Genomic DNA, 23,144 nt, shown 5'->3' with positions numbered 1-23,144 from the left:
GGTATTACTGGTTAAGTGTATGGTATTTACTGATCGGGTATTAGATGTACTGTATTAATTTTCTATTTTTTTAAATATGTTTTTTCTGAAGAGACACAGCCTCTGGTGTAAAACAAAAGTGTGTTTCCTAGCTGTACTTTAACAGAACTGAAAAGGTCAGGGATATCATTCAAGTTCATGTGTGTCTTGCTGTATTCATGGATCATGGCTAGTATTCAAACTTACACTTCTTAAGCTTCTTCTTCCTATCATATATTAAAGAAAACAATAGAAAGAAGAATAAGCCTCTGTCACTCTACCATTGGTAGCACTTTGGATTCTAGAGGATCTGAATCTCTACTAAGAAAGCAAAAACCAGGAATTGAGAGTCTTGTACCTGACCCTTCAGTTGATCTCAGGCCACCTAGTTTTCTCCATTTATCAATCTGCCAAACAAAGGATGGGTAGAATCGTGACAACTGGAAATGCTCACACGTGGACTGTTTGAATGTTGTCCTTTAGTAGGTAGAACCTTCTATAGTCATCCTACCAAATCAGTCACCAGAACATGAAAAGAAGCTCTTAGTTTCTATCTTTATACTAAAATTGGTTTTTATACGACTACACAAAAAAGAATTGCTCTTCTTGCATCTCCCAGTGATATACGTAGTTGATAGATAGATAGATAGATAGATAGATAGATGATAGATACATGTATACATACAAACATACATAGATACATTGATAGATACATAGACACATACATACATACATAGAAGGCTACTTTCAACACAAACCTGTCTTTTAAGGATATGACAAGTTAAGTGTGGGGTTGGCCACCCTTCTGAGCTGATTGCCTGGTGTTAGTCTATTGCCCCTGTTTAACAAGAAGGCACAGTGGTATGAAGTGGCTCAGATGAACCAAGATAACCCCACTCTTCCCCGACATCAATAGGAAAGACATCCTGGCGCAGATGACCATCTGATAATTAAGGGAACCTTGGGAGACAGGATGGAGGGGACGGTGAGCTTCCTCTTCCCATACCTTCAAGAGCCTTTCTCAAGCACTTTCTACTTTTTGAAATCTCTTAGCAAATCCTGCTTAGCAAATCCTGCTGTGCCCTGAAGACAAGGATTGATATTGAGAGAGCTTTAGAGGATCCAGACTTTGATCCGTTTCAACTAAGATATTGGCAGGCATTAGTTAACAGCCACTTGAAGCAAAAATAGAACATTAGATGCCTGAGTTGGAAGAGAGAAGGTAGAAGGTGTTACTTGGACTGCGATTATCTGCACTTGGAATTGAGCATTTAGCCAAAAACTTACATGTATTCTATATTCAATTCTCATTTCTGCTACAGATCATAAACAATATTCTTCCTTAATATAGAGATTCATAGCCCACTAAAATAAGAGAGCTCTTATTTGTTCATTTCTCAATTATTTAATAAGTATTTACTGAGCCACTATATCCATATATATTATATATACTGTATCATAGTATACTATACACTGTAGTGATTTTTGCGGATTGTATACTGTGAGATAGTATGTTAGATACTGCCACTATCAGGGTAAGGAAAACAGCCTGATTCTGCCCTTAGGATGATTCCTCAGAGTTGTAGGGAAAACAGACATTATCAAATACACAACTCTATAGTTACAAACCACAGTTATGTGTTAAAAAGGAAAAACAAAGGAAGAGCATGACCTGATCTCCTGGATACAGTGCTTTGAGAAAGTCTGTTTTTGGAAATACAAACAATTACTACTGCAAAAAGGAGAGGTCAGAAAAATGAACCCACCATTACTGAATAGTAATACAGTAGCTATCACTTAGGTAGCACTTACCTGCATCAGGACCTATCCTAAGCACGTTATATAGATTGTCTCATTAACCAGCCCAACAGATATGTAAGGGAGATACTATTATTTTTCTCATTGTATTAATGGAAAACAAATAAATAATTCTTTAAAATTAGACTTAGAATAGTTAAGCAACAATCCTAGCAGTACTAGGGCTGAAACCCAAGTTTGCGTCACTCCAAAGTCTACCTCTCTTCTGGAAAGTTTTTCTTTACTTTCTCCCTAGTAGGCCTGCTGTATTCCTGTTTGCAACAGCCTTTTAAACTCTAAATGTGTCTTATAAATTTCATATATGATTATATTAAAAAACTTGGAATAAACATACATTTCTTTTTTTTTTAAGAGTACATACTATTTTATTTATACATACAAAATTTAGAAAATGAAAACTAATGTGTGGTAACAGAAAGCATGTAAGTGGTCTCCTGGGGTTGGGGACCATTAGGGACAAGCAGGTACCAAGGAGCACCAAAAAACTTTTGTGGATGATAGATACATCTGTCAAATCATCATGCTGATTGTCTCATGTGTGCACACATACATCAAAACTTAGCAGACTGTACATGTTAAATTTGCATAGTTTATTATATGTCTTTTATACTTCAATAAAACTTTTTTAAATAAGCATTAAAAATAAGCTGGGTAGTGTAGCCTCTCTGGGCTGAGCTTTATTGGTCAGATATTTCTACTTATCTGGGTTAACTGTTGAAATTTGAAGAGCTTTTTAGAATTCTATACCCTCCAGCAGAGTATGTGCAAGTTTCTAAATATAGAGAACATAGATAAGCAAAAATAACATTAAATAAAATAATCTTACCATTCATAGGTAAATATACAAATATTTTGTATTTTATTCTTGTATCTTTTCACAAAGTATATCACAAAATTTTTCCTGTGGCATGACTTAGAGAAAATAATCTTCGCAAAAAAATGTGTCAGCAAAACTATTAATTTATGACTTCAGGTCAGGCACAGTGGCTCACACCTGCAATCCCAGCACTTTGGGACGCCAACGTGGGCAGATTACTTGAGGCCAGGAGTTCAAGACCAGCCTGGCCAACATGGTGAAACTCTGCCTATACTAAAAATACAAAAATTTGCCAGACGTAGTGGCACATGCCTGTAATCCCAGCTACTCAGGAAGCTGAGACGTGAGAATTGCTTGAACCCAGGAAGTGGAGGTTGCAATGAGCTGAGATTGCACCCCTGCACTTCAGCCTGGGCAACACAGTGAGACTCTGTCTCAAAAAAACAAGTTTTTTTTAAAAAATAAATAATATTTTGTGTCTTTATAAAGCACTCAGATTAGGAAAAAAAGGATGAACAAAAAGCCATGTGTCAATTTTTTATCGATATTTCCAAATTATATTTATGTTTCTTCCTTTAACTTTTGCCCTCCTTTCATTTACAAACAGAATATGTTTTTGGCCATCATCAATGATACTTACTCTGAAGTGAAATCTGACTTGGCACAGCAGAAAGCTGAAATGGAACTCTCAGATCTTATCAGAAAGGTAGGAAAAGCCTTGATTCTCAGAATTCTTCCGTTTCCAACATAAAATGAGCATTGTTTCAGCCAGATTTCCAAATCAACATTGATCCATTGAAATTGTTTGAAATAAAGAATACATTGCTATATTTCCAGAATAATTTAAATGTTCCCTGTCTTAGAGTCTTGATGGATATATTGCTATCTTGAATTTTAATTCTGGGAATCCTTTCATGCCCTGGAAATAAATTCTTAATCATCTTTTGACTCTTTAAGAACTGAGCTGGTTCATCACCTTTATTATTTTGACATCTTCTGTAGTTGGCTCTCACTTCAGGATCCTGAGTTCAAAATAAACTAGAAGGGAAGATTATATAATGGGATTTCCATTTCTTCTCTTTCAATTGCCATTTTTTTAAAAATAAGAAAAAGTTTTAAAGGAAAATACTTAGTAATTCACCCTTCACCCTTGACCTTCCACAGCAGTTTTAAAATAGGCAAAGGAAAAGACATGAATTCAGGCCGTGGCCTGGGGCCTGAGATCTTTTATTAGGGCACCTTCTCAAGAAGGGTTTAATTGTTCAAAGGAAGGGCAGGACAGGAAAGTTGGGCCTCTTTGTTCTTTTCAATGTAACTTCTTTATTTGGTTTAAAGTATAAAACTTACACAACAACAAATAACCACATTTAAAATACAGTTTGTTTCCTAACATCATTTTGCTAAGTCATAGTGGCTTCTTAACTGTGATTTTTTTTTTTATTAGTCCAAGCCTTAGGATTATGTTATCTGTGATTTACGTTGTAATAGAAAACTTCAGCTTCTTAAAACAAAGTCCTTAGGATGGAACCTAAGATTCGCATTGTCTTGATTCTGCATAATAATTGCTTACATTTTAGCAAATCTCCAGTGTGTATACAAGCATGCCTCAGTGTGCACATTTCTGATACACACAAACTTCGGTACACACAAACTTCGGTTGCCACAGCTTTGTTATATAACACCAGACCTTCAACAACACAGTTCAAATTTCAGTTATCACAGTATATTAACTATGAGTAATAGCACAAAGTACAAACTCCACTGCTTGCTCTTCAGTGTATACAGATCGGTTATCTGAGTAACAGATGTGCAGGCTGAGCAGGCTCAGTGGCCAGTCATGACACTATGTTCAGCCTGCTGCTAATTGGTCACTGAACATCTGCTATCCAATTCACAGACAAAGCATGTAGTATGGCTTTCTTCTGTTCCAGTAATAAGCCCATGTGACATTTTACAAAAATGGATAGTTGAAAAGAGAATGGGTGCAGTGGCTCACACCTGTAATTTCAGCACATTGGGAGGCCGAGGTAGAGGGATCATCTGAGGTCAGGAGTTCGAGACCAGCCTGGCCAACATGGTGAAACCCCATCTCTACTAAAAACGCAAAAATTAGCCAGGCATGGTGGTGCATGCCTGTAATCCCAACTACTTGGGAGACCGAGGCAGGAGAATCGCTTGAGCCCAGAAGGCAGAGGTGCCGTGACCCAAGATCGCACCATTGCACTCCAGCCTGGGCAACAAGAGCAAAACTCCGTCTCAAAACAAAAAGAAAAGATAAAGAGAATGAGCTAGCAAAGAAATGAAAAATGGTAACATGAAAGTGAAATTCAAAACAAGAGTAATGATTTATAGAAGAAATGGCTGAGTGAAGAAGAAACGGGAGAAGAAATAAAACACTTTAGTTTTCAATATTTCTAATGTTTTACATTTTAGTGTACTAAATCAATGTAAGTTTTCTTTTTAAAGTTCCCTATGCGTTTATAACCGACACTAAGGGAGTGTTTAATGTTTTGATGAAAGGTTTTAAAGGTCACAGAACAATTGTAATTCTTCCCACTGATTATTCAGATCACTTTGCACAATTTCAGCTTGCCTGGTCACTTACAGTGCTGCACTATGTTCAAAGCCAGGTCAGGTCTGAAGTTTGCTAGTGAAAAATCCTCAGCCGGGGGCAATGACTGACACCTGTAATCCTAGCACTTTGGGAGGCCGAGGCAGGCGGATTGCTTGAGCTCAGGAATTCAACACCAGCCTGGGCAATAAGGTGAGACCCTGTTTCTAGAAAAGAAAAAAAAAAAATAGCCAGGCGTGACTCGAAACTGTAGTCCCAGCTATTTGGGGGAGCTGAGGTGGGAGGATGACTTGAGCTCAGGAGGTTGAGGCTGCAGTGAGCCAGAATCACACCACTGCACTCCTGCCTGGGTGACAGAGTGAGACCCTGTCTCAAAAAAAGGGAAAATCCTCATCTACATTTTGTAATCGGGGTTTTTTTTGGGGGGTGCTGGTGAGGTACAGTTCCCCTGAGAGAATGCTTTGGGTTCTTGGCCTCCAATCTCTTAAAGAATAAGTGGTGGTCATATGCTTGTGAAAGTAAATATTGGACCCAAGAAGTGTTGCAGAAAGGTGATTTTATTTAGGAAGAGAAAAGAGAAGGAAAGGAGAAGAAGAGAAAGAATTCCACGAAGAGTGTGGAAGGGGATTCCAGAGGGGAAATCCCGGAGGGGAAAGGGAGCTCCCACCATGTGGGAGGGGATTCCAGAGAACTGGAAATCCGGCATGGATGAAGGCGAGGGGGATTTACTCTGGGAGAAATTCCCACCTCCCCAAGTTCCTCTGGCCAATGAAAGGAGTTCCTTTAAACTTCCACTGGGGTGACTGACTCTTAGTTTCTTCCCACACCCACGAAATTCAAATACAAACCATTAAATCTCCTGGATAGAGAGAGATGGGAGGGGCCATGATGCTGGGAAATTCTTGCCCTTAAAACTACAGCCCCTCATGGACCCGGAAAGAGAACACATTCCCTCATTCCCTGCTTTGAACAGGAAAATTTAACTTTTGTTGGAATAGAGGTGTTTTTTTAACTACTTCCTGCTGAAATAGGGTGTAGAAGGGGCCCTGCAGTTGAGGTTTTCTTTAGAGGGGAGCCTTTTAGGGATGCAGATGGATTTACAGGTTTACAATAGAGCTTACAAGCCAAGGACACTGGGGTTCCAGCAGCAGGTTAAGTGTGACCTTACAACCGGTTTTATAAGAAATGAATATGACAAGATGGTTAAAGATGAGACGCCCACAGTGATAAATGAGCCTAGGAGAGAACAGGGCCAGGTTCTTTTAAAGGCCTTCAGCCCTGTGTTTGATTGGTTTTGTAACCACTTAACTGGTTTACAAAATAGCACCTTGCCATTTTATTTTTAAAGCTATGGTAGCTAAAGAGTTAAGCTGGTGTGCAGAGAGAGCTGCCTTTTGCAGAGAGAATTAGCAGCCTTTTTTTTGTTATTAATTAACTTTTGAGATAGCTTATAGTAACTGAATAGAAGTAGTAACCTTTTTAATACCCGTACCAAGTTTTTTTTTTATTATTTGAGGGAGAGCAAAGTTGAGAGTTATAGTTTTATGAATGCCAGGATAAATTAGACTTATGAGGAGTTACTTCTCTGAGGATTTTGTTGGAAAAGCAGATGTAGATTTTTTAATGGCTTGCACATGTACGAAGGGTTATTTCCTTGAACTTTAGGCTGCGGAGTAGAGGGTTTATGATTTTTTAGGAGATATTTAAGGCTTTAGCCAAGTGTGATGAATTTGTGAGTTAATTTTCACTACTTTAACTGCAGTTGGGGTAGACAGAATAACCGAAAATGGTTCTTTTCAAGATAGGCCTAGAGAGGGAGAGTCTGAGAGGAGAGATTTAACAAGCACCAAGTCTTTAGGGCAGAGCAACGTTTTCCCTTTTTTTCTAGGATGTCCGTTAGGCAAAGTTTTGAGAACCTGTTGGTACTTAGCCAAGGAGGTTATATTTTTTTATTAGATTTGCTGGGTTTTTTTGTTTAATACCAGATTACTAGTAAGAAAGGGCCATTTATAAAGCAGTTTATAAGGACTGAGTCCTATTTTTTGAGGAGAGTTTTTGGCTTTTAAGAGTGCTATTGCTAATAGAGAAGGCCAGGAGAGGTGGGTTTTTTGTGCCAGTTTTTTTAGGTGTTTTTAAAGAATTTTATTTATTTATTTTTTTACTTTCCCTGAGGACTGAGGCCTTTAAGCACGGTGGAGATGTTGCTGTATCCCTAGGGCCTTGGAAATTCCTCGGGTTATTGCAGCTTTGAAGGCAGGACCGTTGCAGCTTTGAAGGCAGGACCGTTACTGCTTTGAAGACAGCGAGGGAGTTTAAATTTAGGGATTATTTTATTTATTAGGACTTTTATTACTTTTTGGGCTTTCTCTATTTTACAGGGGAAAGCTTTAACCCAGTTTGTGTAAGTATTTACACATACTAGCAGACATTGATATCCCCGAGACTTAGGCATATGGGTAAAGTTTATTTGCCAGTTTTTACCTGGGTAATGTCCAGCTGAAGGATTATTTTTTTGACATACTTTACATTCTTCGACTATTTGTTGGACAGCCTTGAAGAGACCTTTGTAAATATAGATTTGGCCATTTGATGTGTATTTTTTACACCCATATGGAAGTTTTGATGCAGAGTTTCAAGTACCTTTCACTGGCTGGCAGCAGGTAGAAGCACTTTTTCCTTTTTAGTGGCTAACCATTTTGACGGAAGAAGATTGTGTTCCTGGGAGATTGCACTTTACCTTTTTTGATGAGTATTGAGTTTAGTTTTTTGGAGTGGATTTTTCCATATTAAAGGATTTTTATAAATGCTTGTTTAGCTGCCCGTTTTGCCTTTAGGTTAGCTTGGCGATTGCCCTTGGCTACCTTTTTATTTCCTTTTTGGTGGCCCCAACAGTGTAAGACCACTACCTTTTTGGGTTTTTGGACAGCTTGCAATAAGTTTAAAATTTTCCTGTGGTATTTAATGGGAGTTCCTGCCAAGGTTAGGAACTTCTTTTTCCTTTTATATAGCATCATGAGCATGCAAAACCAAGTAAGCATATTTGGAATTTGTAGATACGTTTCCTTTTTTTTTTTTTTTTTTAATTTTAGAGCTTGGGTGAGGGCTATTAGTTTTGCCAGCTGGGCAGTAGCACCAGGAGGAGGGGAATTGCTTTTAAGCACTGTTTGATTACTGACTACTGCATATTTTGCTTTTTAAACCTTATTTTTCACAAAGGAACTTTTGTTAGTGTAAAGGTTAAGGTTAGGGTTGGCTAAAGGAGTATTTAAGAGGTCCTTTTGAGCAGCATAGTTTTGAGCTATAATTTGCTGACAATTATGCTTTGTGTTTGCTTTTATTTTAGGAAGGAAAGTAGCTGGGTTGAGGGCTGCACACGTATGCAGCTGAAGTACAAGCCCTTTGAGCGTTAAGGCCTGATATTTGAGGACATGATTGTCAGACAGCCGTAAGCCTCCTTTAGAGGCCAGAATTTTAGCTACATTATGTGAAGTGCATATAGTTAGATTTTTTTCTTGCTCTATTTTAACTGCCTGTTTAAGACCAGTATAGCCCCCACGGCTACGACTTGTAAGCAGTGTGGCCAGCCTTTTGCTACTGCATTAATTTTTTTACTTAGGTATGCCACTGGTTGTTGGCTCCCTGGGTTTGGGTGAGAACTTCCAGTGCCACTTCTGACATTTTTGTAACATATAGGGAGAAGTTGTCCTGTAGGAAGGCCTAGAGCTGGAGCCTGCAGTGGTGCCTGCTTCAGGGTTTGAAAGGCTGCCTTAGCTATTGGGTTCCAGAATACTAAATGGGTATTAGCTTTTTGGGTTTTCTTAGAGTGTACAGAGGTTTTGCTATTTCACCATATTTGGGAATTTACAATTGGCAAAAACCAGTTATTTCCAAGAATTCTCGTAACTATTTTAAGGTTCTGGGACAGGGGAAGCCCAGTATGGGTTGAAGACATTCTTTATTTAGGGCCCAAGTGCCCTCAGACAAGACCAGCCCTAGGTATTTTACCTTCTTTTTACAAAGTTGGGCCTTTGGTTTGGAAACTTTATATTCACAGTTGGCAACGAAGTTTAGGAGGTCCTGAGTGGCCTGCTGACACTGGGTTTTTGAGCTTGCAGCTAAAAGTAAGTTATTTAGATATTGAAGAACCTGGGAACCTGGATGTGATAAACTGCTAAGGTTCTGACCTAGAGCCTGGCTAAACAGGTGGGGGCTGTTTTTAAAGCCTTGAGGTAATACTGTTAGGTGAGCTGAGAACTTTGTTTTAAAGGATTTTTAAAGGCAAACAGAAAATGAGAGTTAGGATGTAGTGGTACACAGAAAAAGGCATTTTTAAGGTTTAGAACTATAAACTATTATGCCTTTTCTGGTATTTGAGAGAGCAAGGTGTAAAGATTAGGTACAGCTAAGTATAAAGGGATTATAACTTTATTAATAAGTTTAAGATTTTGTACCAGCCTTTATTGTTTATTAGGTTTTTGCCCTTTTAAAATTGGAGCATTAAAGGGCTGTTACAGGACTTTACTATATCCTGAGCCTTTAAGTCCCTTACAATATTCTGTAGTTCCTTTTTGGCTTTTGGTTTTAAGGGGTACTGTTTTTGGTAAGGAAAAGAGGTAGAATTCTTTAGCCTTATTTGAATTGGACATGCATTTTTTTGCCCATTTAAATTGTTTGTTCTTTGCCCAGACTTTAGGATTAATTCCTTTTTGAAATAATGGGCAGCAGAGAGGGATTTTCTCCCTAATGAGGTTTATGTAGATAAGGGCTGCTGCTCTGGCCAGCAGGTTCCGCCCTAGTAAGGGAGTGGGACTTTTTGGCATGAGGAAATTATGGGAGAAAAGCATGTCTCCCCAGTTACAGCTTAGGGACTGGGAGAAATATCAGGAGACTGCTTGTTTTAGGACTCCTTGGACAGTTACAGACTTAGAGGACAGCTGTCCAGGGCAGGAGAGCAAAACAGAGAAGGCTGCACCAATGTTTAGGAGGAGATTAACTTCCTGGCCCTCTATGGTTAGCGTTACCCGGGGCTTGTTGACAGTGATGATTTGAGCTGGCACTTGCCCCAGGTACCTTTAGTTTTGCCATTGGGTTATTTGGTTAGACGCCTTAGGCCCTGAGAACCTTTGCCCCCTGGAACAGTGTGCTTTTTAGTGATTTTTTTGGTGGAAAATCCTGGAGGGGAAAGGGAGCTCCCACCATATGGGAGGGGATTCTAGAGAGTTGGAAATCCAGTGCGGGTGAAGGAGCAGGGGGATTTATTCTGGGAGACATTCCCACCTTCACAAGTTCCTCTGGCCAATGAAAGGAGTTCCTTTAAACTTCCACTGGTGTGAATGACTCTTAGTTCCTTCCCACACCCACAAAATTCAAACATAAACCGTTAAATCTCCCAGATGGAGAGAGATGGGAGGGAGCATGGCGCTGGGAAACTCTTGCCCTTAAAACTACACCCCCTTGTGGACCCGGAAAGAGAACACATTCCCTCAATTTCACTGGGTTTTTGTTTTTGTTTTTGTTTTTTCGCACACTTAAGGAAATCACTGTCTAGGAGATAATATAAAAAAGAAGCAATTCATCATTCAGGTTTCTTGATATTCCTAAGAACTATCGCATAGTCCTTTCTGCTCTGAGGCAGCTATGGCATATGTAGTAATTTTTGTTTCTGTCACATAAACTTGAATACACATATGAGCAAAAGACCCTTAGTTCTTCATAACTTACTGAAAGACCCTGACTTTTTCCATGTAATTCTTCCACAAGTGCTTTATGGAAAACTGGATACATTCTGTATTCATTCATCCAGCACATACTTGTTGAATGGACAACGTACACCAGGTTTATAATAGTTACTACTGTGAATGGACAGTAAAACAAATGCAAAAGGAAAATACACTAATCCAAGCCTTTTTCTTTTCTCTCTCTCTGATAGGGCTACCATAAAGCTTTGGTGAAACTAAAACTAAAAAAAAATACCGTGGATGACATTTCAGAGAGTCTGCGGCAAGGAGGAGGCAAGTTAAACTTTGACGAACTTCGACAAGATCTCAAAGGGTAAGAATCATGCTGCCTGAGCTTCTGAAAAATTCCTGCTTCTAAAGATAAGGGTAGTGATTCTTGGTGATAAGGGTATATCTAGCTCAAATACTCATATAGATACTTTTTTTTTTCAAGAGGCAGGTATCTTTCTGGAACGTGTTATAAGTGGAAAACTTATTTGGTGATTTTTCCTTTCCTCCTACATTTTGATGTCTCTGTGTTTAGGGTGAACAGGGCACAAGAATGATTTCATCTGTTTCCTCTATAATTTCAGGAAGGGCCATACTGATGCAGAGATTGAAGCAATATTCACAAAGTACGACCAAGATGGAGACCAAGAACTGACCGAACATGAACATCAGCAGATGAGAGATGACTTGGAGAAAGAGAGGGTGGGTTTGGTTTAGGAAAATGGGATTTGGTTCGGTACCTGCAACACCAAAGTGTAGCAAACACTGTAGAAGTGGGTTTAGTCTCTTGCCCATCCCCCACCACCCTCTCTCTGTCTCAGTAGGTTTATGTGTTAGTACCCTGTTTATTCCAAAAAGGATATATAACACAACTATGTATAAAAATGGATTGTTCTCAAAAAAAAAAAAGGATTGTTAGCATAATATTAAAAAGTCAAAATGAAGAGCAAAGCAAAACAAAAGTGAAAATAATCGATTATTAATGAAGCTTAAAAGTGCATTCATAAAAACATATGCTGATTAAGATTGGGCTACAGATTGGTCCCTAAGCTTGCTGGAAATCAGCTTGAAAAGAGAAGTCTGATTAGCTGCAGAGTCCACGATGTCCATGAGAGTGAAGGAAACAAAAAAAGACTTACCGAGAGATACAGAATTATTCTGGTTAGTTAGTGGCTTTTAAATTGTTAACCTTCTCTTTTTTTTTTTTTTTTTTTTTTTTTTTTTTAGACGGAGTCTCACTCTTGTCTCCCAGGCTGGAGTGCAGTGGTGCAATCTTGGCTCACTGCAACCTCTACCTCCGGGGTTCAAGCAATTCTGTTACCTCAGCCTCCCAAGTAGCTGGGAATGCAGGCACACGCCATCATGGCTGCCTAATTTTTGTATTTGTAGTATACATGGGGTTTCACCATGTTGGCCAGGCTGGTCTTGAACTCCTTACCTCAAGCAATCTGCCCGCCTAGACCTCCCAAAGTGCTGGGATTACAGGTGTGAGCCACTCTGCCTGGCCTAAATTATTAACATTTCTAATAAAATAAAATTGACAGCTGCCTTCCATTTGAATACTTTTTACAAAATAGTTAAAAGTAAACTTAAGTGGGCTTTCATAATCAGAAAAAAAATAATTGAAAGCTTTACTATTAACTTTCAAAAATAAGTGGTTAAACAGCAACAACAAAAATTTATGGCAATTTGAGGTACAGAGAACACAGATGAATGTTATTACAAAAGCCACTTTCCTATGCGGAGAAGCCTAGGACAGTGTTTTCTAAATGCCGCTCCACAAAACAGTGCTAGTAGGAAACAGACTTCTCTAGTCATAGTGAAATTGAAGCATAAAGACAATGAGGAAAATTTTTACAAGGCTGTATTTAGACAAAATTCTTATTCTGAGATTATATCCTTCCTACTTTGCAGCTATCGAATGTTTTATCTTTTCTGAAAAGAAGCCGATACAGGTTGAGCATCCCTAACCCAAATATCTGAGTCTGAAATGCTCCAAAATCTAAAACTTCTTGGGCACCAATATGACACGCAAAGATCATGCTTAAAGGAGACGCTCTCATTGGAGCAGTTTGGATTTTGTGTTTTCAGTTAGGGATGCTGAACCAGTAAGTATATTGCAAGCATTCCAAAATATTTTTGAAAATCCAAAACACTTCTGGTCCCAAGCATATCAAATAAGGGATACTCAACTTATCTTTCTTTATTTCTTTTATTATTATTATTTTAAGATGGCTCATGGCCCACTGCAGCCTCAAACTCCTAGGCTCAAGTGATCCTCCCACCTCAGCCTCCCAGGTAGCTAGGACTGCAGGCATTCATCACCATGCCTTGCTAATTTTTTTTTTTTTTCAATTATTTTGTGGAGACAGGGTCTCACTTTGCTGCCCAGGCTAGTCTCAAACTTCTGGCTTCAAGCGATCCTCCTGCCTCAGCCTCCCAAAGTGTTAGGATTACAGGCATGACCACTATGCTTGGCCCATATTCTTTATTTACTTTTTTCTTTGCCTGTTGTTTTTAATGTTCTTTCTTATTCAAACAAACAGTTGGCTACTCCTTGCTGTTTGTTAAATTTGCCAAACTATGAAACTGAAAAATGCAGGATTCCTAGTCTGATGTTAAACATAAAGATACCTCAGGTAAATGGCATGCACCCAATTCCTGCTTGCCCAAGTCCTTGGTGAAGCTTCTGTGGGATCTCAGTGTTCTGTTCCTCACTCAGTGACCCCTTGTTTTTCAGGAGGACCTGGATTTGGATCACAGTTCTTTACCACGTCCCATGAGCAGCCGAAGTTTCCCTCGAAGCCTGGATGACTCTGAGGAGGATGATGATGAAGACAGTGGACACAGCTCCAGAAGGAGGGGAAGCATTTCTAGTGGAGTTTCTTACGAGGAGTTTCAAGTGTAAGTGTAAACAAATTGGCAGAATTTGTGCTGACGAGAGTCCAAATGAGACCAGGCAGTTTCCCTCATCTCTCTGAATTCATTCCTTTCCATTATTAATCATCTGGCTTTTAAAAATAATTTGTATTGGCTGGGCGTGGTGGCTCATGCCTGTAATCCCAGCATTTTGGGAGACCGAGGCAAGCAGATCATGAGGTCAGGAGTTCAAGACCAGCCTGGCTAACATAGTGAAACCCCGTATCTACTAAAAATACAAAAAATTAGCTGGGTGGGGTGACGGGCGCCTGTAATCCTAGCTACTAGGGGAGCTGAGGCAAGAGAATTGCTTGAACCCAACAGGTGGAGGTGGCAGTGAGCCAAGATCGTACCACTGCACTCTAGCCCAGGGGACAGTGGGAGACTCTGTCTCAAAAGACAAAATAACTTGTATTGGTGTTTTGTCTCTTATATAATATGTTTATTATAGGAATTAGGAAATAAGAGCAAAAGAAAACATTAATGTTTCCCATATTTCTGCCACCCAAAAATGTCTATTAATATGCCAGTGTGTCTCTGTTTGCATGTGTTTATCAATGTTTTTATATATTTTTATGGCCTAACATATGTTTTGTCTTGGAGAATGTTCCTTGTGCACTTGAGAAGAATGAATATTCTGCTATTGTTGAATGGAGTGTTGTGTAGAAATTTGTTAGTTTGTTTATAGTTTTATTCAAGTCTCCTATTTCCTGGTTTATCTTCTGCCTAGATGTCATATTCATGTTTGAAAGTGGGGTATTAAAGTCTGCAGTATTATTAGTTGGAGTGCATCCCTTAGATTCTGTCAAGTTTTGCTTTATTTTGGAACTCTGTTGTTGGGTGCATCATATTTATAACTAATATATCTTCCTAATATGTTGACCCTGTTTTCTCTCTCAATTTGATGAGGCTGAAGAAAAAAAAAATTGACCCTGTTTTCACTATAAGATCTTATCCACTCTAGCTCTATCTCTAGTAAAATTCTTTAAAGTCTTTTTTGTTTGATATTACTATAGCCACTGCAGCTTTCTTTTGATTGTTGTTTAGATGATAAACCTTTTTCCATCCTATTACTTTAAACCTATTTATGTCTTTGAGTCTAAAGTATGTCTCTCCTGTAGACAGCATATAATTGGATCTTATCTTTTTATACAGTTAGACAATTTCTGTCTTTTGATTAGATTGCTTAATCCAATCCTTTAATGTTATCATTTGATATAGTTGATTTGTCTATTTTATATTTTGTTTTCTAGCTTATGTCTTTTTTGTTCCTCTTTTACTGCTTTCTTGTATATTAAGAGAAAGTATGTATTTAATGTATTTACAAATTTGTATATTAACGTACTTTTTTTTTTTTTTTTTTTTAACTGTTTCTCATTCTCTTCTTTTGCTCCTGTGGATTCAAGTTGTCATCTGCCGTCACTCTCCTTTTCCGATACAACTTTGCTACTGCCTATTATTGTCAAATTTATTACATTTCTGTTATAGGCCTTCAGATCTAACTGTGTACATATTTTTACACAATTGCTTTTTAAATCAGTTAAGGGAAACAAAGGAGAAATATACATATATACTATGCACCTACACAATTGCCTTTACCAGTGCTCTTTGTATTTTCATCTGAATTCTGATTACTACCTGGGATCACTTGCTTTCAGCATGAAGAATTTCCCTTAGTATTTTTTTGTAAAGCAGGTTTGCTAGCAATGAATCCTCTCAGTTTTCATTTCTCTGAGAATGTTTTCCTTTCTCCATTTCCTCTGGCCTCCATTGTTTCTGATGAGAAGACAGCTGCTAATTTTACTGGGGTCCCATTGTACATGATGACTCAATTTTCTCTCACCGCTTTCAAGATTTTTTTGGTTTTGTCTTTTGGTATTTTGACTATGATATGTCTGGGTATAAATCTCTGAGTTTATCCTACTTGGAAAGTATTTTATCTGCTTCTTTCACTTTCTCTTCTCCTTTGGGACCCGCATTATGCATGCTTAATGGTATCACATATTTCTGTTCATTTGTCTTTATTTTTTCTCTCTCTGTTCTTCAGATTGCATAGTCTGTATTGATCCATCTTCAAGTTCACTGATTGGTTCTTCTGCTAGCTTGCTTAAATCTCTGTTGAGCTCCTCTACTTATTTATTTATTATTTATTTTTATAGAGACAGGGTTTTACTCCATCACTCATGCTGGAGTGCACTGGTGTGATTGTGGCTCTCTACAGCCTAAACACGTGGGCTCAAGCGATCCTCCTGCCTCAGCCCCCCAAGTAGCTAGGGCTATAGGCACATACTATTATGCCTGGCTAGTATATGTGTATGTATGTATATATATATATATATAAAATTTTTTTTAATTTGTAGAGACGGCATCTTGTTATGTTGCCGAGGTCTCAAACTCCTGGCCTCAAGTGATCCTCCCACCTCAGCTTCCCAAAGTGCTGGGATCACAGGCATGAGCCACTGTGCTTGGCCTGAACTTTTTATTTATTATACTTTTCAACTCCAGAATTTCTATTTGGTTCTTTTTAGTAATCTCTATCTCTTCATTCTGTGTTGATGATATCCTGTATTTGATGAGACAAAGTCATCATAGCTTCTTTTTTTTTTTCTTTTTTAAGAGCTAGGGTCTCTCTCATCACACAGGCCAGAGTGTGCAGCAGCATGATCATAGATAGCTTACTGCAGCCTCGAACTCCTGAACTCAATCAGTCTTCCCACCTCAGCCTCCCAAGTACCTGGGACTACAGGCATGAGCCACTGCACCCAGCTAATTCTTATTTTTTGTAGAGATGGGGTCTGTGTTGCCCAGGGTGGTCTCAAACTCCTGGGCTCAAGTGATCTTCCCTGCTCAGCCTCCCTGCTGGGACATGCCAGTGCACCCAGCCTCCTTTATTTCTTTAACCATGGTGGGGTTTTTTTAATTGTTTGTTTGTTTTAACCTCTTTAAATATATTATATAGGTACCTTCAGGTCTTTGTCTGCTAAGTCTGACATCTATGCCCTCTCAAAGACAGTTTCAGTTGTCTGCTTTTTATTTTTCCATTTCTTGTGTGTGGGAACATTTTCCTGGTTTTTTGTCATTGTTGCTGTTCAAGATTGGACATGTTAGATAATATATTGTAGGAACTCTGGCCGTTTCCTCCTCAGGACTTGTTTTTATTGCTCTTTGCTTTTTTTTTTTTTTTTTCCTGTTTTCATACACTTCTGTTTTCCCCCAGTGTCTGCTTCTGATGTTATTCCTTAGAGGATGCAGCTGGGCCATGTATGTATGTGGTCACTCTGGGAAGACCGTAGTTTTACCAGGGAGTTCACTGACTTTCCCTGACCTCTCTGTTATACCTTCTGCCTCTGTTGGTATTAGACCCAGCTATTACATTTCATTGTTTACTGATTGGTCTATTGTTTTCAAAAATGCCTTGGAATATAATTTGCTCCACAGTCTGATCCACTTAAATTCATGCCCCTTTGCAGGGCTAGTTTTAAAGGCCAGTATTTTTTTTTTGAGACAGAATCTCTCTGTGTTGCCCAGGCTGGAATGTAGTGGTACAATCTCAGCTCACTGCAGCCTTGACCTCTCAGGCTAGTAGCTAGTACTACTAGCTGGTTAATTTTTGTATGTTTTAAATAGATGGGGTTTCACCGTGTTGCCCAGACTGGTCTCAAACTCCTGAGTTCAAACAATCCACCCACCTCAGCCTCACAAAGTGTTGGGATTACAGGCGTCCACCACCACACCTGGCCCCTGAGGCCAGTCTTTAACTGTCTTCTTAGCTGTCTCTTTCCCTGGTTCTCTCTGGTGAACTAGCTGGTAACTTGTTGATTTCATGAGGCTATCAGATTCCTCTTAAATTCTTATCCCCACAATCTCCACAGTTTTCAAGAGCATCCTTAGTCTTTAATTTCCTCACAATTTATTCCAAATAAAGTCAGTTCACTTGAAGAGAGCTCTGTATTCCTATGACCTGTGTCTCCCCTTGAGCAAAACTGTACCACTGCTTCACAGAGCCAGGGACAGTGTCCCACTTTTCTGTGACATCCTGCTTTATGAACAAGTCACTGGGCTCAGATGGCAGCCTCTGATTTTGTCACCTTGCTTCTTTTGGCATGGAAACTTCACCCTACAAATGGGAGCTGAGAAGAGAGCCCCATACCTCTTAGCCACTCTTGCTTGCCAGGATTAGAACCACTGTAACATGCATTTAAGAGTGGGAACAGGCTGGGCACAGTAGGTGCCTGTAATCCTAGGAATTTGGGATGTTGAGACAGGAGGATCACTTGAGCCCAGGAGTCCAAGACCAGCCTGGGCAACTTGGTGAGAAGCTCATCTCTTCAAGGAATATAAAATTAGTTGGGTGTGGTTGTGCATACCTGTAATCCCAATTGCTTGGGAGGCTGAAGTTGGAGGATTGCTTGAGCCTGAGAGGCAGAGGTTGCAGTGTGCCAAGACTGTACCATTGCACTGCAGCTTGGGCAACAGAGTGAGACTCTGTCTCCAAAGAAAAAAAGTACGAATGTTGAAGCTGGGCATAGCGGCTCATGCCTGTAATCCCAGCACTATGGGAGGCCAGGGCAGGAGTATCACTTGAGGCTAGGAGTTTAAGACCATCCTGGGCAACATAGTGAGACTTTGTCTCTATTAAATAAAAATAAATAAATAAATAAATAAATAACAACTTTAAAAGACTTTTTTAAAAAAGAGTGGGAAGGCTGGGCACAGTGGCTCAGGCCTGTAATCCCAACACTTTGGAAGGCCAAGGGAGGTGGATCACCTGAGGTCAAGAGTACAAGACCAGCCTGGCCAACCTAGCAAAACCCCATCTCTACTAAAAAAAATACAAAAATTAGCTGGACGAGGTTACACACATATGTAGTCCCAGCTACTCAGGAGGCTGAGGCAGGAGAATCACTTGAACCTTCAAGGCAGAAGTTGCAGTGAGCCAAGATCGTGCCACCGCACTCTAGCCTGGGTGACAGAGCAAGACTCCATCTCACACACACACACAAAAGAGTGGAAATGTTAGGATAAGAAATGCTGGCAGCCTGCCCCTCCCTGGGAAATACTGTAGCCCTAGACTGGGAATTGGGGGAAGAGGGAGCTCTGTGCTCTTAACTGCACCCATGTGAACTTCTGCTTTTATCACATGAGCTGGGGACAGAAGGCTCAAATTATGGTTCAAACGCCACAGACTCTCTTCATAATAAAATTTAGATTTTCTTGAATAAATGCTTTTTCATTTGCTGTATGCCCTTAATTGCTAGAAATTTTAAATATTTGAGTTTTAAAAAATAGCTTTCAACAGTTACAGTGATTTCACTAGAGAGTCTACAGAACCCTCTTCCCGCCATTGCAGAGGTTGTTTACAGCTTACAAGTTTTTAAAGAATTTGTATAACATTTTTAAAATTCAAAATAATAGAATTGTAAGTCAACATGCTGTTTTCATACTGTTGTTCAAGCTTTATTTATTTAATATATTGTAAACCTAATTCTATTTCATTAAATGTTCTGCCACAGTATAATGTCTGATGTCTCCTTAGAATTTTATTGTATGGATGAACAATGATTATTTAAATAATTTCCTGTCAGTTGTTGGGTGTTGTTTTGGTGGTGGTGGTGGTTTTTTTTTTTTTTTTTTTTTTTTTGTTTTCTTTGAGAATGGGTCTCACTCTGTCACTCAGGCTGGAGTGCAGGAGTGTAGTGGAATGATCACAGCTCACTGCAGCCTCAGCTTCCCAAGGCTCAGGTGATCTTTCCACCTCAGCCTTTCAAATAGTTGGGACTACAGGCACATGCCACCATGACAACCTATTTTTTGTAGAAAGGAGGTTTTGCCATCCTACCCAGTCTGGTCTCGAACTCCTGGCCTCAAGCGATCTGCCTACTTCCACCTCCCAAAATGCCAGGATTACAGGCATGAGCCACCATGCCCCATCCCCCCATCAATTGTTTGATGTAGCCATTTTTCAATGATCCACTATTAATAAGCAGCACTCTAATAAATATCCTTATGGCCAAAAATTACACATATACTTATAAAATTTTTCTTTAGAAAATGGACTGTCTGTAAAGGTTTAGGCATACATTTGTAAGACTTCTGATATGCGCTGACTTGCAAGAAAGTTGTTCCAGTTAACACTGCCACCAGTGGCATTCGAGAGTTTATCTATAAAGCTTGAGATCACTTAGAAAGTGTTTCAAAGAATTGTGTCACTTAAGAAATTTTAGCACTTCTATTTGAAAAGCCAATGTGGCTGAAAAGACAATGACAAGCGCTTTTTCCCTCTGTACTGTGCTTTCCTTGCAGCCTGGTGAGACGAGTGGACCGGATGGAGCATTCCATCGGCAGCATCGTGTCCAAGATCGACGCTGTGATCGTGAAGCTGGAGATCATGGAGCGGGCCAAACTGAAGAGGAGGGAGGTGCTGGGAAGGCTGCTAGATGGGGTGGCCGAGGTCAGTAGTCATGAGCCGAAAACACCACTGCCGAGCCCGGTGTTATTAATGAAATCATATGTTGGTGACTGAAGTATTGAAGAAGAGTAAAAGGAAATTTACATTTATAGAAATTCACAATGATGTTTCCATTTACTCTCATTTTCAGATTTTTTTTTCTCTGAAACAGAAACCCTCTTTCTATAAAATATCTTTCTATGAAACATCAAGGTAGTTATACTGTCTAACCCTTAAGGTGAGATGTTTATCTTTCTCCATAACTGCAGATAAAATTATAATCTGAAGGTGTTACTTTCTTAATAATCCACATGCTAATGGTCTTGCCTTCACTGGAGGGTAGAATTAAGTGAAAAATTACTCCAGCAACTCTGAGAATTACTATGAAATGCTGTAAATCTCCAGCATTACCAAACTACAGATTATTTGGCCCCTGGGCTCCCTAAGGCATTTCCTTCCACTGCCCCCAATACCCTGGTTTCTTTTTCCCTTTTTAGGATGAAAGACTGGGTCGTGACGGTGAAATCCACAGGGAACAGATGGAACGGCTAGTGCGGGAAGAGTTGGAACGCTGGGAATCCGATGATGCAGCTTCCCAGATCAGTCATGGCTTAGGCACGCCAGTGGGACTAAATGGTCAACCTCGCCCCAGAAGCTCCCGCCCGTCTTCCTCCCAGTCTACAGAAGGCATGGAAGATGCAGGTGGAAATGGGAGTTCTAATGTACACATATGATGTGTGTGTGTTAGTATGTGTGTTTCTAGTAAGTGAGGAGGCGGCTGTCCTGAATTGCTGTAACAAGCATACTATTTATATGCCCTGACCACCATAGGATGCTGGTCTTTGTGACTGATTGCTAATCTTCTGCACTTTAATTTATTTTATATAAACTTTACCCATGGTTCAAAGATTTTTTTTCTTTTTCTCATATAAGAAATCTAGGTGTAAATATTGAGTACAGAAAAAAAAAATATTTGTGAAGTATATTGAGTGGTACACCCAGTTGCCACCATGACTGAGTCTTCTCAGTTGACAATGAAGTAGCCTTTTAAGCTAGAAAACTGTCAAAGGGCTTCTGAGTTTCATTTCCAGTCACAAAAATCAGTATTGTTATTTTTTTCTGAGTGTGTGAACGAAAATGGAGCATACCTTTCCACTGTGGCATAGTTCATGAGCTTAATGCATAGCTTTCTTTTAAGAAAGGAACCTTTTATTTCAACTACCTTCCTGGAGTAAACTTTTCTAGAAGATGAAATGGAAAAGAACTCCAAATCACAGAATGGGTATGTAGTCATTATGATAGATCTGTGTGAATGGCTAAGATGAATGTTAAACACTATGCTTTTCTGTAATTTTATCATAGCTAATGTCTGTTGGACTAACGGTATCACTTAATTTTTACATTATTTTGGCTCTAATTTGAATGAGCTGAGTAAAACCATCAAAGATCAGTTATAGAATAAATGGCATCTCTAACCATAATACAGGAGAATTGGAGGGAGCCCTAAGTTGTCACTAAGTTTAATTTCTTTTAATGGTTAGCTTAACATAAAGATTTATCTACATATTCTCTTTCCCATGTGGCTCTACTCATTTGCAACTGAATTTAATGTTATAACTAATCTAGTAAGACCAACTTACTAAATTTTTAGTATGCACTGAAAGTTTTAATTCAACAATTATGTTCATTTTAAGCAAAAATGTTAAGAAAGCTTTTGAATTCATAAAGCATTTGGTTTTATACTGTTTTAAGAATATAGTACGCGGCCAGGCACAGTGGCTCACACCGGTAATCCCAGCACTTTGGGAGGCCAAAGCAGGCAAATCACTTGAGCCCAGAAGTTCAAGACCACTGTGGGAAATGTGGCGAAACCCCATCTCTACAAAAAATACAAAAATTAAAAATATAGTACTCAAGTATTCTTGATCCTGTGTTTCAAAACTGGAATTTATAATCCAAATGGAGCTCAATCTAATAAAAAAGAGGTTTCGGTATTGAAAGAGCATACATTATTAGACGGTATCAGCCAGAATTTGAGTTAGCAACAACTGTTTTCATCACAAGAGGGTCTCACCCAAATTTATGGGGAGAAATTTTTCAAAACAAAAATCTTCTTTTACAGAAGTGTTGAGTAAGATAACATTTTGAGAACTAATAAGCAAAAGAGAATGCAGTGCTGTCGAATAACCCTCACTTGGAGAACCAAGAGAATCCTGTCATTTAATGCTATATTTTAAATTCACAAGTTGTTCATTTAATTGGTAGAATATATCAGACCAATCTCCAATGAAAGCATGAGCAAATAGTCTTTGCAAGTTGAAAAGGAAATATCCTGGGTTTCTTTAAGTTTTTCCTAATGGCTTCATCTCTGTCTTTACATCCTCTTGAATACGCGACACAAAGTTCTTTATTACTACATACTAAAGTTTCCATTCCAGGGATATTGACTGTACATATTTATGTATATGTACCATGTTGTTACGTGTAAACAAACTTCAATTTGAAGTGCAGCTATTATGTGGTATCCATGTGTATTGACCATGTGCCATATATCAGTTATGGTCACTAGAAAGTCTTTTTATGATACTTTTTACTGTACTGTTTTTCATTTCACTTGTAAAATTTTGCAGAATTCCTCATTTCGACCCGTAAATTACATATATTTTTCTTCCTTAGTCATGGAGAATTCCCCCCTCACCTCTTCCCTATTATCTCTCCCTAATAAAAAGATGTTACATAAGCAAGTCTTTCTCGACAATCAAGAATGTTATTAATGTGTAATACTGAGCACTTTACTTCTTAATAAAAACTTGATATAGTAGCAGA

General features: G+C 39.0%; 1 protein-coding gene across 2 annotated transcripts in view; it reads left to right on the top strand.

Annotated features, from left to right (window-relative positions):
• The window catches only part of PKD2 (polycystin 2, transient receptor potential cation channel), a 74,720-nt gene extending 51,576 nt beyond the window's left edge, over positions 1 to 23,144 (top strand). For both annotated transcript variants that reach the window (XM_032239655.1, XM_032239656.1), the window contains 6 exons: positions 3,261 to 3,359; positions 11,155 to 11,276; positions 11,536 to 11,653; positions 13,692 to 13,855; positions 20,174 to 20,321; positions 20,816 to 23,144. In XM_032239655.1, the coding sequence (XP_032095546.1) occupies positions 3,261 to 3,359; positions 11,155 to 11,276; positions 11,536 to 11,653; positions 13,692 to 13,855; positions 20,174 to 20,321; positions 20,816 to 21,052 (888 nt within the window). In that variant the 3' untranslated portion in view covers positions 21,053 to 23,144. The remainder of the gene's footprint in view (positions 1 to 3,260; positions 3,360 to 11,154; positions 11,277 to 11,535; positions 11,654 to 13,691; positions 13,856 to 20,173; positions 20,322 to 20,815) is intronic.

Source organism: Sapajus apella, unplaced genomic scaffold (assembly GCF_009761245.1).
Source record: "Sapajus apella isolate SASKATOON/1434 unplaced genomic scaffold, GSC_monkey_1.0 scaffold45, whole genome shotgun sequence".
NCBI lineage: Eukaryota > Metazoa > Chordata > Mammalia > Primates > Cebidae > Sapajus > Sapajus apella.
The sequence above is the reverse complement of the archived record's forward strand: the minus strand, read 5'-3'. Positions and strand labels throughout refer to the sequence as shown.